The sequence below is a fragment of the Thunnus maccoyii genome, chromosome 19 (assembly GCF_910596095.1).
Source record: "Thunnus maccoyii chromosome 19, fThuMac1.1, whole genome shotgun sequence".
Taxonomy (NCBI): Eukaryota; Metazoa; Chordata; class Actinopteri; order Scombriformes; family Scombridae; genus Thunnus; species Thunnus maccoyii.
In genome coordinates this window covers 15,253,137-15,271,178 of record NC_056551.1, presented here as the reverse complement: position 1 = coordinate 15,271,178, position 18,042 = coordinate 15,253,137, and the positions used below count along the sequence as shown (strand labels likewise).

Here is an 18,042-nt window from a genome sequence, read left to right as displayed (position 1 = left end):
ACTGCCAAATATGGCAGCACCACTGGTGTTAAGCCTGTATGGCATTGACAATGAAGATGGGGAACATGAACACTGAAATATTATGATTGAAAGGCTACTCACACCGTATGATGACACTTTAAATTTCTTGGACTGCGTCATATATCGGCTGTCAAGACAATTCATTTTGATTTTGATGGACGTGCTACGTCCAGCTCTGTAGAGGCCTGAGACAAGGAGGCTCTGCCTGTCAGTGGTCGTACAGATCACAAGTGCGCTTTATTTTTTTGCTAAGGGTCAGAGAAGTCACCCATGTTATCTGTACTCTGGTGCAGATAAAAAAAATATTAAAATTATGTCACTTGGTTTTTAAGATACAGCAATAGATTTTAATATAAGCAAAAAAATAAGTAGGGATCTCCAAACATGCACATTTACAGTAGTATTTCTATTGGTCTTACACATAATATGTCTTTTTAAGGGGAAGCGCATTTTTATTTTATTTTTTCAGCTAAAATGATAAACACTAACTGGGTATTATTTATAATTGAAAATGTATACATTCTATTGGATGATGTAAGAACGGAAATGTATGTTTTTGTGTAATACTTCTCTACAAGGAAACTGGGTCAGTTGAATTCCTCTTTTTATTTCAATCATTTGTATTGATTTATTTTTAATATATTATTTAAGTACTTTAGTTTATGTATCTGTTTATATTTGCATTTCTGTATGGCGAATATTTCAGATAAAATTGACCTGTGGATGGCAGCACTAAGCTTTACTGTCTAGTGTGCGAAAACCTAGAGAGGCCACGGAGAAGAAGACAATCCACCGGAAGAAAACCTTTCGCCTCAGCACTATACATTCATGGTAGCATGAGGTTGGCGGGCTGCTACTTCTGAGTGCGCTGGATGTATTTTTTCAACTTTACTGCTGAACTGGTGAACAAAACTTTTTAGCCTAATAACTCACTACCACGCGGACTCATTTCAGTCGGGTAAAGCCACAAATTCAGTTTAAAATACGTTATTTCACACTTAGCTAGCTTTTAGCTTGCATGCTAAGTAATACGATTTTAATGCTAGCAGACAGCTAACCAATGTGCAATAGTATTTTATTTTATCTTTCACACTCCTTGTACAGTTATTTGTGTTGTTATATTAATGTATTGTAAATAAAGTTAAAGAAAAATCAAGTTTTTAACGGTACCCGTCCTACTCTGCCTCTGATTGGCTTACCCTGATATTCTTACCCTAAGCCTAACCAATCACTCCTCATGCCTAAACCTAACAAACGAAGGAAACGAGTACTAGCCAATCAGAGGCGGAGTAGGGCGGGTCATGACAAAAAATTGGCAACCGGTGTTTTGCTAGCTTGCTAACGTTGGCCAGGCGCTGAATCTTAGAAACATGTAAGTTGGTCTGACGCTGTCAGCGTATCTGTCCGTTGTTTATGTAGGACATCTCAGCTATCTTTCTACCCGCTTTCTCCTTAGATACGTTAGTGGTGGGAGCCCAATCATGCCGTCCAGTGCTGGACCCAGCAGCCCGGCAGCTGCACTCGCCGAAGCGCTGGAAAACTCTTCCCGTCTGATTGACAGACACCTGCAGGATGACCGTTGCTTTCCTGACCTGTCAGAGCTGCTCAACGTCCCTTCTCACAGTAAGTCATGGGGATAGATGGAGCTGAGGGGAGATAGACTAAACATTAGCTGTCAAAAGTTTCTGTTTACACTGAGGCTGTCATGCCAAACCACAAATGGTAGTGTAAAGTAGGAGTTTGGACGATGTTTATAAAAGCAAATATCGCAAAAGGTTTTCACCAAGAACATTGATACTGATATTTGAGTCGCTCTTGGTGCTTTCAAATGTCGTTTACACAAATATATGCACACAAGAAAGATGTGAGAAGTGATTCTTAGTAATGTGTAACCTTATGTGATAGTGGAAAGGAGAGAGGCATTTACAGTCAGAGCTACATCATGTGGTTGTATTACAACTGAGAGGTTTTCAGTCCCAGACAAAATGTTTCAATGTGATATGGCTCAAAGGAAACTTTAAAACTGCAAACTAATTCAAAATATTTTGATGAAAATCCCACACATCATGTGATGACAAGACTCTGATATGTAATCATGTCAATTTTTCACTCTATGGTGAAAGGAGGTGACCAGAGACTTCCCAAATTTATTTACACAAATCTGGTGTCTTTCACAAATCTGTTTCCCTCTTGACAATACCAGTTTTCTAGCTCAAAGATGAAAGTGTTCACATGGAAATGTTGTTCATGTTATGTAGACAAGTACAGACTGCCAAAATATTTCTGCTGCTAAATAAATTCCCTTCAGAATAGACTATAGTATGATAAAAATGGTTCATAATGTGTGTAAATGGCATATAAAAATGAAGAATCAAGATGGTTAACAAGCTTTCTATCTGAGGTTATATTGGTGCTGTGGAACATATTTCAACTGATTGAAAACAGTCTGTCTATATTAATATGGACTGACTGAATTTATTAAATTTTAGAAATGCCTCTCTAAAACTGTTTAAACTAAAACAGAAAATTATAAACCTCACGACTATAAGATTTATTACAGTGTTGTTGTATCAGACTACATTAGTCATAGCTGGATGTACCTTATAAACTTGCAACTGTGTGTTACCCTTTCATATTTCACATAGTGATATGATTGAAATACAAAATTTGGCACCAAACTGCTGAGTCTGAGCATAGTGCATAATCAGACTCTGTGTTTTTGTTGTTTGTGTTGTTAGATATGCCGTCCCTCTCTGGTGTGTCGGACATGGACTATCCCCTCCAGGGACCGGGTTTACTCAGTGTGCCAAACCTCCCGGAGCTCAGTGCAGTCCGCAGAGTCCCTCTGCCACCGGAGCTGGTGGAGCGGTTCAGCTGTATCCTTTTGTTAGAAAAACTAACTCAGTGCTTTAGATTGACCCCAAGGTTTCCATCAAATGTACAGTGAACATTCAAAGTTGATTGCTCCTGTCTTTGTAGTTGACACATAGATTTCTTTTTAGCAAAAGGACATACCCAAGTAATGAGTTTCAACTTAACAGTTTTACAGATATGCAGTGTAACTGCATGATGGGAGTGTTTCCTGAGCTTTGTCGAGCATGGCTTGCTATTGACAACGACTTATTCATGTGGAATTATGAAGACGGGTGAGTATTTAGATTATGTGGAACTTGCTGACAATGACCATGATAAACAGTATAGGTAACCATCTAAAGTACACTCACAGTGCATTTAAATGTATTATTAATGTTCTTATTTTTTGCTTAATATTGTGAATTTCATTTGATGACAAACCTGAAATGAAGACAGTTATGTATTTTCTGCTGTATTCCTTGCAGAGGAGATGTAATCTACTTTGACGGCCTTATTGAAACTATTCTCGCAGTCGGCCTTGTGAAACCTAAACAAGGTATGTGGAAACACTTGAACTTACCCTTCAATTTATTTTTTCTTTTGTTCTAGTAATGTTTATTATTTGTATTTCTCTTCCCAGGGATTTTACAGCCACACATTCACTACCTCTTAGTATTGGCCACTTCTGTGGATGTAGTGATTCTGGGGCTGAGCTTCCACAAGGGTCAAACTGGTGAGTCTCTCCTGCAACTCAATCACAGCGACACTGCATTTGAGTTGTTCCCTTTTCACTTTTGATTTTGTAGATGCCGGCAAATAATCTTCCTCTGAAGGTTCTCTATTTTCAAATGAATTGAAATGTTAGCCTTAAGAGTCTGCTGGGGTATCCTGTTAAAAATAATCATATGTTGCTGTACAATAAATTTGTCTAACTGCTTTAAAGCTGCAGGAGGCATGCAAAATATGACTGTTCACAGGAATAAATTAGATACATTTATGTTTACATAATCAAACATGTACAAACAAGTACCAGATATTCATTAGCAACGCTAATATGCAAGTTTAGGACAGCTACTGTACCAACGTGTACATGATGACTAAAATGTATATTTTGTTTTCTAAATAAAATACCCCTTTGCATTTGAAATCTGTGAAAGTCTGTGAAGTCATCATGAGTAAAGACTCAACATGTTTTGAGCATATTTGTCTCTGTATGTACCTATTTTCACCCAAACCCAGAGGATCATGTTACAATACATAAATGAATGCATTGCCTTGTTACTTGTATAAAAATCAGCATGGAATATGGACAGAACTTGTGTATTTGTTTCCAACAGTGTTATTAATAATATACACTTGTATTGATTTATTATGGTCATTTTTGTGTGTCTCTGTTTTGTCATAGGGTTGAATGACAGCATGTCTGGAGGGATGCAGCTGCTTCCAGACCCCCTCTTCTCAATCCCGACAGACAACACCTACATCCAGTCCATCACTTCCACAGACCTGGGTCGCATCTTTATGGCAGGAAAGGACGGCTGCCTCTATGAGATAGCTTACCAAGCTGAAGCAGGCTGGCTGAGCCAGCGCTGCAGAAAAATCAACCACTCCAAAAGCTCACTGTCCTTCCTCATCCCCTCTGTGCTCCAGTTCTCCTTCTCTGAAGACGGTAAGAAAAGGGGACACATTTTTGGGGGAAAAGATGTTCTAGATCTGATTAAACTTAACTTTTGTCGTCCTTGTGCTCTACAGACCCCATTATGCAGATTGCTGTCGACAACTCCCGCAACATACTTTACACACGCTCAGAGAAAGGTGTCCTGCAGGTATGATGTTTATTTAGATATATCAATTTTTCACTCTTTCACATAATTTCTGATAAGCAAGGAAACTGACAAATTTGTGGTGATTGTCAGTGTGCTGAAATAATTAACAGTTTGGCTGTTTTTCAGGTGTATGACCTGGGTGCTGATGGGCAGGGGATGAGTCGTGTGGCAACAATGTCTCAGAGCACCATTGTTGCGGCTGCTGGAAACATCGCCAGGTATGTCTGGGTTTGTTGAACATCAAACATTTTTCCTTCACATTTCTCATTAATTCTCCTAGGAGAATACAAAAACTATTTTTTTTCTGTCTCTTTGAAACTCTCCTCCCTTTGCAGGACAATTGATCGTTCTGTCTTCAAACCTATTGTCCAGATCTCTGTGATTGACAGATCTGAGTCTTCAGACTGTCACCTGCTCGCTGTCACTCATGCAGGTAAAGATGACCAAACAGTAGTGAAGATGAGCAGAATAGTAGGATACATGTAGGGTAACATGAAACATTTTTTCCCTTATTTATGCCTGTACATGTTCTGTTTCTGTAGGTGTGCGTCTCTACTTCAGTACTACACCTTTTTCCCCTCCACACCAGAAGCATGTGGCAGTTCGACCAAGCCTGGTAGCTTTGGTTCATGTCCGTCTGCCTCCGGGGTTTTCTGCATCTTCTACCTTGCAGAAACCTGCGAAGGTGCACAAGGCACTACACAGCAAAGGTAAAAAAATATATATATCCTCTGCTACTCTTTAGTTTAATTGTTTACCAGACAAACCCAATGGGCATCAAATTCAAAGTAGTGTTATGGTCAGCTGATGTACAGGACCACAATTGGCAAGAATGCAGAATCTGCCTTTAATGACTTTCTCTTGTCTTTTCTTTGTCTAAATGTTGCAGGTGTTCTTTTAATGGCTGCTTCTGAGACTGAGGACAGTGAAGTTCTGTGGTGCATCAACCATGACTCCTTCCCCTTCAAAAAACCCTTGATGGAGACTCAGGTCAGCACACAAGACACGTAAAGGAAGTAGATCAGATCAGTCAGTTTAGGTTTCCATTATGTGCTCCTCTGTAGTGCAGCTTCTGTATGCAAGTGCTGTTTCGACAGAAACACAGAAACATTAGCATTTTTCCTCACTATGTTACATAACAACTGATATACAGTACAGAGCATGGAGTTATTAAGATTCTAAATGACTGATGGCTGATAGAAACTCTACATCATGTTTCTCTTTCTTCTGTGTTGTGTTGCAGATGATGTCTAATGTCGATGGACACTCTTGGGCTCTTTGTGCCCTTAATGAGGAGAGGCCAATCAAGATTTTTACTCCTCTGAACAAGGAACAAATCCCCATCACTGATTCACCTGTGGTGGTCCAGCAGCACAATGTCCCTCCACAGAAGTTTGTCCTTCTTTCTGCAAAGGTTAAAAGTGCTTTCATGACTCATCACATGTAGCTACTGTGTCGCTAGCAGTGCTCAGTCTTGTTATAGTGTGACAAAACATTGTCATAGTTTTGCATACTAAGTGTAGACTTCTTGCTGTTGTGTAGGGGAGTCACATCTTCCAGAAACTGCGGCCAGTAGACCAGCTCCGTCACCTGCTGGTGAGCTGTGCTGGAGGAGAAAGTGAAGAGATAGAACGCTTCTACAAGCTGCACAGGGTACAAATCATGATATTCTAATATTTTATATATACCCATATCATGGCCTGCAGCCTCAGACCAGTGTGCAGGCAAGTTACACACACACACACACACACACACACACAGTCATCTATTTGATTTGATTCTGTGTTCTGTACAGGAGGAGCAGGCGTGTGCCACAGCGTTGATCCTGGCTTGTTCCATCGCTGCTTGTGACAGAGAGGTTTCACAGTGGGCCACCAGAGCCTTCTTCAGGTCAGATAACACTGTTTATATGTTTATATGGACAGATCAACACATATTCACACTGTACACAAACTAAAAACAGGTCCTCTGTTAATGTTGTGATCAGATATGGAGGAGAAGCACAGATGAGATTCCCTGCAGCCATGACATCTCCCAGTACTGTAGGACCTGTGATGAGCTCTCCAGCACCAGGTATATGATCATTAGATACTGTCCACTCCTGTGAATGTATGTGTGTGTGTGTGTGTGTGTGTGTGAGGAGGTACAAATAAACTTGACGGCTTAAACTCCTGTGACATCTTACGTTGGATATATCAATAAAATGTAATATTAAAACATCTCGGGCATCACATTTGACAAAACTGTCATAAAATACATGTTTAAACTATTATAATTTCTGTTATCCTCCCCACCAGGCATCATGCCTCCAGCTTTGGCTACTCCTTTCACACCAATGCCCTCTGGGTCTGCCCCCATGACACCCATGTCAGCTGGCCCAGAGGTGATTTTCTCAGGGAAACACAACGGTATCTGCATCTACTTTGCTCGCATTCTTGGGTCAGTAAATCCTGTTAGCATTTATCACATTTGACATATTTTGAATGTGTTTTTCTCAGTGAGAGCCTCATTATGTGGGTTTGGGTTCAGTCAAAGCCGTCCATACTGAAAGATTCTTCTCTCCTGTTTTCTTCTGACCTAACTCTAACAGAAATATTTGGGATGGGAGCCTTGCTGTTGAGAAAACCATTAGCAAAGGAAATCAGACTGTCAGTATTGTAAGTATGATAATAACAGCAAGTATCTATTTACAACAGTTTAAAAGTGGTCATATGTTTTTAGAATGATGCTAGTAGTGGTTAGTCAGTGCTTTTTTTAATATCATCCCTACAGCTGGAAAGCAGCGTTGGTTCATTCGATCTGGAGTCGGTCCTTCTGCAGCTCAGTGGTTTGCGGGAGTTTCTTGATAAAAACTCTCAGTTCAGTCCATCCTCTCTTGGCGGTGCAAGGTAAGAGCTCCTTCTCTGCTTGCTTATTCTTATATTGAAATAATCGGTGTGTTGATGGATGAATAAATTCTATTAGCACATCTTTCCTAAATAGGCTGGCTACAGGTTAAAAGAGTAAATCTACAATCATCACTGAATCACAAGGAACCAAACATTGCTGCTGCTGCTCCATATTTCATTACTGCTCACACACTGCTCAATAATGCCACCTTCAATTTTTCAAAGTAAAATGTTTTATCAACTGCAAAACACCTGCCGTGACATCAGCTGTTGGGCTGTGAGCATGAATATTTCAGTCTGTAGAGGGCAGTTTAGAAGCATGAAAACGGAACCTGCAAAAACAGGATCCAGATCTGTATAATCTCTCTACTGTATCCAAGTCTTGTTTCCCATCCCCTCCTGAATAACATCTGCTCTGCTCCCTGTTAGCTTCAGCTCCCCAGCAAACCTGCAGCAAAGGCTGCTGGGATTTATGCGTCCTGATGGTGCCAGCTCTCAGCAGGTCCAGCAAGAGCTTCAGAGGAAATATCACAGTGAGTTATGAATGCAGTGTCCACGTTGTCCTCAATTGTGTCAAGATAATCTTTTATATGAATAACATCAATGATATTTTTAATCTAAATGAATAAAGCATATATAGATATTCGATGTACCAACAAAAAGGACTGGCTTTATGTTCATCCATTATTCATTATGATTATTTTACACCTGATATCTTTATACGTTCTAATTTGTGTGACTCTGCTTCCCTCTCTGCCTCTACCTGTATCCAGCCAAGGCTCAGGTCTATGAGAAAGTGTCCCTGCAGGGCATCCAGCAGTTAGTGCATCGCTCCTATCAGACTCTGGCTCTCTGGAAGCTCCTCTGTGATCATCAGTTCAGCCTCATTATGTCTGAACTGCCAAAGGTACGTGTGTGCACAACACTTCTCCGGCATCACGAACAGATGCTCATACATCATCACTGCAGTGTTCATCCATGTGCCTCCCTGAACGTAATAACCCCATTTTCAGCTAAAAACCTGGTGTACATTGTGAGCTCTCTTTTGTTCCGGGAGCACTAATTGCCACTTTTTTTTCCTGTGTTTGTAGGAGTTTCAAGAGCAGATGAAGGGAGCAAGTTTTAAGGATGTAGTGATCCAGGGCAAAGAGCTGTCTGGGGCGCTCGTCACAGCACTCATTAACGTCTACATCAAAGATAATGCCTCTGTGGATGCTATCAGCAATCACCTGCGGGACATCTGCCCCCTGCTGTACAGCAGTGATGACAGCGTTTGCTCCAAGGTACATACGGTACACACAGACAGATGGTGTTTGTGGGTCCTTAAAAGTTCTTATAATATTCTAAGCTCAAATATCTTAAAACCTTAAAAGGTACTAGATATGGTTAAATGTGTCAGTCTTTATTACAGCTTCAGGGTTTTTTATTGTACTTTATTGATGCACCTTTTTCACATTTCTTGTATTTCCTAAGGATAATTATTGGGGCAACAAGGACGTTAAAAGGTATTGATTCTGCCTCAGTGATTCATGTGTCTCAATACTGAATTTGCTGCTTTTGTCTCCCACTCAGGCTAATGAGTTGCTGCAGAGCTCCAAACAGATCCAGAATAAAGTAGATAAAGAAAGAACACTGAGAGAGTCTCTACGGCTCTACCAACAAATCAGCCAACACACAGACCTGCCGCTCGTCTGCTCCCAGTACAGACAAGGTAGCGATTCACAAGACGCCTCCACTTTCTCTGCTCATATAGTTGGTATGTTTACTAATGCTGTTGAACCGTTTCAGTGCGTTTCTACGAGGGAGTCCTTGAGTTGTGTCTCACAGCAGCAGACAAGAAGGATCCACAGAGACTGGGGCCCCACTTCTACAAGAACGGAGAGCCTGAGGAGGACCGAGTGGGACAGCAGGCCTTCCAGGAAAGGTAACGCAAGAAAGTATTGCAGCATAAGAATCCATCATCAATCATCTGCTATTGTAGCTGGTTGTCACCAAGGTTTTTCACCCCTCCTCTCTTCACTCCAGACTTTCATGTTATAAGTGCATCACGGACACCATGCAGGAGCTGGTGAACCAGAGCAAGGCTGCACCTCAGTCCCCCAGTGTCCCAAAGCAGCCTGGGCCTCCTGTCATGACCTCTGACCCTAACATGCTCAGTAACGAAGAAGCTACAGCCCACGTGAGTGAGAAGGGGACAGTTGATGCATATTTCTTGCTACAGCAGTGTATATGATCTGCATTCATAATGAAAATCTGTTGTCTCTCTTGTAGTTTGAGCAGATGCTCGGTCTGGCCCAGAGGTCTCAGGACGAGCTGTTTCACATCGCTCTGTACAACTGGCTGATCCAGGCCGACCTGACTGACAAGCTGCTAGAGGTAGTGTGTCCAAGCTTTTGTTTTTATGTTTTCACTTGAAACTACCATCTTATTGTAATTCATGTCTGTGCAGATTCTATATCGAAGGCTTATTATTTTCATTGTTTTCTTTTTTGTAGAGAAAAATACAGTTTTGTAAATCCAGCACACCAGTTTTAACTGATTTTTAATTCAGATTTTATGGCCTCTCACACCCAAAAGTGAGAGGAGAGACTTTGTAGAAAAAGTAGTACCCTCAGGGTAATAAAAGTAACTGCTGTGGGGTCAGTATGCTTCAGTCAAATCAGATGATCAAACAGTGTCTTAAACCCCCCCCACTCCTCTCCGGCATTAGAATCGGCAAGAATGAGTCAGACAATTTCTTTAACTTCCCAGAACCCACTATAACGACCCCTTTGGTGTACAGAGGTGAGGAAGTAGTCAGGATTTTAACATCTCTATTAACGGCCCTTTTTAAATTCTCACATAATTACTCACCTTTTGCGTGAACAACCCCAGTGCAACAGTAAATGCCTTTGAGGACAAATTGTCTGGAAGATTGTTATCACCGTTGTGATTATCATGTCTCGTCTCTCCCTATAATGGCAGGCTTTTCACCCAACCTTTAAGACTAGGCATTTGGAACAGCTATTAACACTTTTCCCTTCAAATGTGGTCAGACAACATGTCATATAAACTAGTTATTTTTAAGCATATTTTCACCCTTAAAATATAGTGTTTCACTGCAAATTGTATTCTTATCACTCAGGTTTGTGGTATTGACTTTATTTTCCCTGATGTTTGCATTTTAAGATGCAAAATAAAGACAGATTTCATATGTCCTCTGTTGTCCAGGTGAATTCTCCGTACTTAGAGGAACATCTGATGCACATGATCAAACAGGATCAGAGTAAAGTGCACAATATGGACCTGCTGTGGCGCTACTATGAGAAGAACCGTAACTTTGGCAAGGCAGCTCATGTATTGGCCCGCCTCGCTGACATGCACAGGTTTGTACACACAATAACAGGACAGTAAATTTCATTCTTAGAATATTTTCACTTAACATATATCCAAAGTTTATGAACAAGACTGTTCATACCAACACTGTCTCCTCCAGAAAACCTTTGTTACCACATGGTCTCACCACTCTTTTTCTTTCTAGTATTGTTTGATTCAGTATTATAATTACTAATAGTTTTTTTCAATGAACATAATAAACAATCATGCTGTTCTCTGCACATTCAGCACTGAGATCTCTCTGAAGCAGCGTTTGGAGTATATCGCCCGAGCCATCCTCTCCGCTAAGAGTTCCTCCTGCATCTCAGCTCAGGCATCAGATGGAGAGTTCCTTCATGAACTAGAAGAAAAGATGGAGGTATGTGTGTGTGGCGGCGATCACAGTGAAGAGAAAACTAGGTGTGATTCACATATGAAATTAAGAATTCCTTCCTTTGCCTTCCTCCTAGCTTGTGCGTATCCAAGTCCAGATTCAGGAGACCCTGATCAGACAGTACTCCCATCATCCCTCAGTGAAAAATGTCATCTCTCAGTTGGACTCAGAGCTCATGGACATCACCAAGGTAACAGGCGGCATCAGGACTTATAGATTATTAATAGCTGGGGTTTCTTTTGTTTTTTTTAAAGATTTTTTTATAGTAACAGGGAACAATTTGTTAACACTTATTTTCTCTTGTGTAGCTCTACGGGGAGTTTGCTGACCATTTTAAACTGTCTGAGTGCAAGCTGGCCATCATTCACTGCGCAGGACACTCTGACCCAATCCTAGTGCACTCTCTGTGGCAGGAAATCATGGAGAAAGGCAAGTGAAATGCCAACTACCACTGCAAAAATGTGTTGTTGTTTTTTTTTTTAAAATAATGCACATTTGGATTTTAGTGCTGATTGTTTAGCATCTTGTCTCTTAGAACTGGGAGACACAGTGGTCATGAGTCCAGCAGACAGGATGAGATCCCTCAGTTTGAAACTGGTATCGCTGGGAAAGATTTACGCCGGAACGCCAAGATATTTCCCTCTTGGTAAGCATTCATACCTTCCTGCAATTATGCTCCGTTTTCCCCTCTGTAGGATTTTCCAGCTTGCTGTTTACGGTTCTGTTAACAGTAATATAATTATATTTCCCTTTTGTATAATTGATGTAAGTATGTCTCTGTGGTGCAGGTCTGTAGGGTCATGCAGGTGCTCTAGGTGACTGCTAAATTTTCCTCCTATTACAATCAGCCTGTTCAAACTTGTCTGCTCCGTGGAGACACTGATTCATTTTATATACATCTTTGCACGCATGCTCTGAATCAATTATGTCCGACTCAAAACATATTTTCCTCAGTAATTAACATATTGGTGAGTATGCAGTGCTAACAAGGGTTGATGTTTCTGGTGATTTCAGAGTTCTTAGTGAAGTTTCTGGAGCAGGAGGTGTGTCGGCTGAACTGGGACGTAGGCTTTGTCACCTGCACCATGCAGGAGATTGGGGTACAGTTGCCACGTCTTTTGGAGGTCTATGACCAGCTCTTCAAAACTCGGGTACAGATAGAATATCATGTTTCATCAATACATTAGCTTTGTTAAAGCTTTTATGATGAGGACTAAGTTGTCTCATCTAATCCATCAACCTGCCTTGTTGCCTTTTCACCTGTAGGATCCCTGCTGGCAGCGGCTGAAGAAACCTCTGCACTTGGTGGAGTGTATCCACGTGCTTCTGTTAGGATACGTGGATGACCCCAGCAGAGTACCAACCTATGACAGGTAATCACTGTCTGAGTAGCTGTTCAGCCACCGGCCTGTAGTGGGCACTGCAGTGTTGGCTTTGTTTTGACAGAGACATTAGCACAAGTATAAGGTCCTTGGTTAAAATCCCTTTGACAACTAATGCCTACCAAAGTGTCTCTAGATAAAATCCTAAACTGTAATTGTAAACTGTGGTGTTGAATGAAAACTGCTTAAATAACATAATCAGTATGATGATAACAGAGAACATTTGGAGTAGCAGTATCAAAGGCAGAAGGTTCAAACTGCATTTTGGAGATAATTTCCACCTGAAATACTCTACACAGTCTTTTTGAACAGGCCTGATGATAAATTTGAGTTACTGATCTTTTTCAAAAATGTTTTATTGTGACTACACGTAGCTTTATGTAAAATACATGTAATTAAAAAGAAAATATTTTATTTATTTATCGGGATCCCCGTTAGCCAATATCAAGGTATCAACTACTCTTCCCATGTTCCACACAAGTAAACATTACATCATAATGCAAAACAATATTGTAATAAAATTCAATGTAAAAGGGAACAAAAAACAAATAAAACAAAAAAAGAAGTGAATATGAAATAGGTTTGAATCTGCAATGAGAGCAGCAATATTATAATTGACAATGCAGTGATTGGCTTTTTAGCTGTTCCTGGGCCACACATAATGTCTGTCAATCACTTTAGTGCTGGCAAGCTACACATGACTGTCAACAGCAGCTACATTCAGGGTGTCAAAGACACATTAATGACAGAAACTAATACAAAACCTTATTTCGCTTAATTTTGTCCAAGCTTGATGGTTTTTATGTCATAATTTTCTCTCTGTGAGGTCAGATAGCTTTGGGTCAAAACGACTAGTCACAGGGGGTCCTTGTTTAACATAAACTGCTGTTTTTTTGTTTGTTTGTTTTTAATCGTGAAACACAATAACTGGACATTAAATCTGTGTGAAAGTTGATAAAGTGAAACCAGTGAGCTCAGAGCAAGGTGCCCAGTCTGAAACTATCAAAACCTGCAATAAACCTTCAGTAAAGTTGTTTGCTATCCCTCCGTTTTAGGCGCCGATTCACTAACGTGTGTCTGGATAACATCTGTGGATACCTTGTGGAGCTGCAGTCTCTGAGCCCCAACTCGGCCCTTCAACAGACTATCGGCAACTTCAAGTCGCTGCAGTCGAAGCTGGACAAACTCCACTGATGTCGCTAGTAATGTTTTTTTCATCAGGACAACGGACAGGTGACCTCTGGATCTTCCACTGTTGCCTTAATTAAACAGCTGATTAAAAGTGTGATTATCGGCAAGCACAGCACATTGATCTTTGTACAGGCCTTTTTTCACCAAATGCATTTTGACATGTTACAGTAGGAAAATTCTTAAGATAACTGGTTTCAGGATCCTGGTATTGTGCATGCTGGCTCACTGTCCCAGTAAGTCATGACTTACTGGGACACCTGAATAGAACTGAGGCCTTGTTAATGTTATTAGTAACACCTGTGCTTTTCAAAATGTGTGCTGTGAAAAAGGCCTCTTCCACAGCACAGTTTGCCTCTTTTTCTCCTATTTAGTCTGTTGTGTGACAGCCTGGTGTGCGCTGTGTTAAGGGACAGTGAAAGTATGATGACCGTAAAGACGAGGGAGGCCGAACAGACAAGTTTTATAACTTATTTAATGCATTTTGTTCTAAAGTCTAAACATTATGCTGTAATACGACTTTCAAAAGCAAGACACAGTTGGTAGTTTGCATTGTGTGCAAACAGCTGTGTCAGATAAAAATGACAGGATATTTGAGTTACATGTGTTTATAAGAACATGAAATCAGACTTCTTGCTCTGAATTTTACAAGTCAGTTTTCTTATATGGAAAATGCACTTAATAATGATTGATTTGGGGATATATTGATATGAATACACTTGGTAAATCTTTCTGACTAAAGACTTTCTTTTTTCATCACAGGGGAATGATTTTTATTGTTCTACGTTTCACTCCAAACAAACAGTTCAGTGTCAGATGTTGTAATTATGTACATAAACTTGGCCATGATGTCGTCTCTTCTGCCAGGGTCATTCACACATTTAAACTTTATTTTCATGTGTATTTACATTTAACATTTTCTACTTGGCTGATAAGTTTAACAGTTCAGTTGTGTATGAGTGCTTTGATGATTGTTTTGAATGTAGAACAATTAATTTTAACGGTGCTGTTCACAGTGCTTCACTAAATACTTTTGGCCTGCATAGAGGAAAAAAAATTCATAAAACTTTTTTATAAAGAAATAAAATGTGTCATTGCTTTTGTGTATGAGGATGTTTTGAATACACTACACAAACTAGTTGTTACCCACAAACCAAACAAACCGGTGTCCTTCGTTCAAGTACAGTTTGGTGTTAGATTTCATAAATGATTTTCAGCAGGAAGCAGCTTTAAATTGCTGTGGTTTTACAATGTGACCCTGCAAAGAGGGTCAATAATAAACTTAATGACGTGACTGTTTGTGTTTATGTAATTACCCTCAATTAAAAAATGGCACTCAGGGTTTCATACAGTCATCAGCAACAGGGCAATAATTGCTAAAGGTCTTTTCCTCTAATTAGCTGTGCACTCTAGTACACAATTATGTTTAATGTTCAGCCTTATGAAAAATAAAATCATTTTGACTTGATGCTGGGTTTATTTTTCTCTTAATGTCAAGAGACAAGTCATCACACCTTCACAACTGCGGATAAATTATTCCACACATATTTACCATGTAAAACTAATACAGTCAGTGAACAGTCCCACACCTCCCATCAAATCAAAATGGCTTTTGCATCTTCATAATTTCATAGACTTCTGACTGATTCCATCACGTTATATTCCACTTAACACTCTCTTAACAAGAAATACACGTTTGTGTTAAAAACCTATGGCTAGAATAAATTTGTGCTTTTAGAATCTGCAGTGTGAGCAGCAACATTATATACTATCTTACTAACTTTTTTGCTTCAGAAATATATATATTAATCTTTACTTTACATACTACTTCTCAAAATAGAGCTACAATGTGTTTTTTAGTTAAGTAAAAGACTGAAGAGAAATGCTATGGAAAAGGAGAGAAAACTAAATATTAATGTATATATTACCTATAAAGGTATGATGCAGTCCATGTCATGAAAACAACAGATGAAGTAAGTATTTTAATAAGAATAACAATGCCTTCTGATTAGGTTTAACACAATATTTAAAAGAAAATATAGACTGAAATGGGCCTGGAATCAAGAAACTGGTTGTTTCAAAGCTGTGAAGCCCTGACCAGATCTCTGACACTTCAACTGTCAGGATGTCCCAGGGATCACGTTTAGTCGTATCTCTGGGCTGTGCAAAGCTTTCACGGTATTTGCTTAAAATGAGTTCTGTCTGTGCTTCTCTATCAATTCTGAGAAACTTAAACAACTCAACACAAACAACTCTTGAGAAAGCAGACACCAGATGCAGAAGGGTGAACAAAATTAACAGTTATATCAAAGAAAAACTTGGAAAATGTAATGATTAGTAGACACTGTGCTGATGTTTTACACTTTATCCACAAGTTCAGCTCTTCTAGTTTCTTGTACAAGCAATGGATGCTTTAAAAAAAATCACAGGCCAATTCTGACAGATTTGAATGAAGTGTTAAGTGGAGCAATAGCAACAAATGTGGAAGAATAAACAATGATGCAGTACCACAGATAATGTGTTTGACAGCTGAATAAAAATATAACTTGGGAGGAAAATATGTGGATATGAGACCACTTGAAAATTAGATTTGAACACAGTACAGTGAAGATCAGGTCTTCCAAAACCAGATTACATATACATAACCACATACTGAGTCCAATAGTAAAAACTGCATATGATGTACACAAAAGACAACAAATGAAGTGAGAGAATGTCGGAGTCCATTTCTACCTTTTGCAAGAGAAAGAAAGCTTTTTCACTCCGTGCAGGAATATGTAGGGGATGATGCAGGTGTAGGAGGCACCAACATAGCTTGCCACCTCCACCACTATCGATGAGGTGTGGATGCTGTTGGTGATGCGCAGAACCAGATGAGTCAGCCAGCAGACCAGGAACACGCTGGCTACAGCCACCACACTCTTGGCTGCCCTTACCTGAGTGCTTGAGCTTGGACTGGGTTTAGCTGGAATCTGGCTGGGCCTTGAAAGAATTGGCGGATCTCCAACTCTGCTGTCTGTGTTTGCTTCTGTGTTTAGGGGAGAGCTGTGACCTGACAGCCCTGCGTTTGTGCAGGAAGAAGCAGGCACGGCTCTATAAATGGTGGTTAAAGATGCAGAATTGTTTTGATCTTTTGAGGTGCCTGATCCAGAAACAGTGCTGACTGCTATCTCATCATTTCTTTTTTCAAGACCTTTGTTTTCATCCTTAACCATTTCCTTGGTGGTGTCAGAGTTATGACCTCTTATGCGCTGCTGGTTTTGAAGCAGAGTAATGACAATTTGAGCACTGGCAAATACAATCCCAGCAACAGGGAGTGCATTAGCCAGGGTGAGATAAAAGATCTCATAGGTGTGTTTGGTGAACGCATTAGGGAAGACATCTAGGCAGTCTTCATGACTCTCATTTGTCGCCTCCACTACAACAAAGAAAAAGTGCGGTATGCTGAAGACCACAGCCACAGTCCAGCTCCCAGCCAGCAGACAGGCCACCAGACACAGGCTGTCCAGCCGCACCGGTGCACCGCCATGTTTCAGGGAGCCGACCAGTTTCTGGTGCCAGAAAGCACTGATGAAGAAAGTCGTGTAGATGCTGCTGGTTTCAGACAGGTCAGCACAAAAACGAAACACGCCACAGTAGGTTTCCCCCAGGAACCACCGTCCAGCAAAATCTGCCACGGTGTCGGGCAGGTCCACCAGGTAGTTGGTGATGAGGTTGGAAACCGCAAGATTGATGAAGAGGACCTCACTGGTGCGGATCCCAGATTTCTGCCTGGGTAGGGAGTGTATGGCCAACAATTTGTTTCCCACGATCCCTGACAGAAACATGAATGCTCTGATGATGGATTCAATCAACTCATCTGCATCCATCGTTTCACAAGATCAGGTGACGACTTCCCTTAATCTTCACTCACAGATGAAAGAAGTTAAACAGCCTTACTAGTCTCACAGTTTCTCAAGCTTGTGATGTGGGAAGGATGCTTCGCTCTTTGGACATTTATAGAGGAGGTTAAGAAGCCCAACCCAATCACAGTGTAGACATCAAACCACGTCTAACCATTTTGTTTTCCCTCACGGAGACTTCATCATGTAGTCCCACTGAGACTACATAGAGTCACTTCCCCAGTAGTGTATTAT

At 40.5% G+C, this 18,042-nt stretch overlaps 2 protein-coding genes across 4 annotated transcripts; one reads left to right on the top strand and one right to left on the bottom strand.

The window, feature by feature from the left end:
• Positions 1–754: 754 nt before the first annotated feature.
• nup155 (nucleoporin 155) lies at positions 755–15,374 on the top strand. Of its 3 annotated transcripts, none has more exons than XM_042395685.1 (34): positions 755–923; positions 1,478–1,644; positions 2,760–2,897; positions 3,071–3,167; positions 3,360–3,430; positions 3,515–3,607; positions 4,280–4,543; positions 4,627–4,700; positions 4,827–4,918; positions 5,036–5,133; positions 5,243–5,410; positions 5,590–5,690; positions 5,944–6,114; positions 6,243–6,353; positions 6,496–6,590; positions 6,688–6,773; positions 6,998–7,139; positions 7,291–7,357; positions 7,473–7,588; positions 8,018–8,121; positions 8,362–8,495; positions 8,680–8,871; positions 9,161–9,299; positions 9,377–9,512; positions 9,614–9,767; positions 9,860–9,964; positions 10,799–10,953; positions 11,192–11,321; positions 11,413–11,526; positions 11,645–11,765; positions 11,872–11,982; positions 12,351–12,487; positions 12,603–12,709; positions 13,774–15,374. In XM_042395685.1, exons 2-34 carry the CDS (start codon positions 1,503–1,505, stop codon positions 13,910–13,912), a joined length of 4,104 nt encoding a protein of 1,367 aa, XP_042251619.1. In that variant the 5' UTR covers positions 755–923; positions 1,478–1,502; the 3' UTR covers positions 13,913–15,374. The 3 variants fall into 3 exon arrangements, with proteins under 3 accessions (XP_042251619.1, XP_042251618.1, XP_042251620.1); XM_042395684.1 differs by having other exon boundaries at positions 755–979; XM_042395686.1 differs by lacking the exon at positions 755–923 and adding an exon at positions 1,371–1,393.
• Positions 15,375–16,635: 1,261 nt separating this feature from the next.
• LOC121886135 (rhodopsin) lies at positions 16,636–17,775 on the bottom strand. Its single transcript, XM_042396058.1, has one exon. The coding sequence runs from the start codon at positions 17,773–17,775 to the stop codon at positions 16,636–16,638; it is 1,140 nt and encodes a 379-aa protein (XP_042251992.1).
• Positions 17,776–18,042: the final 267 nt, after the last annotated feature.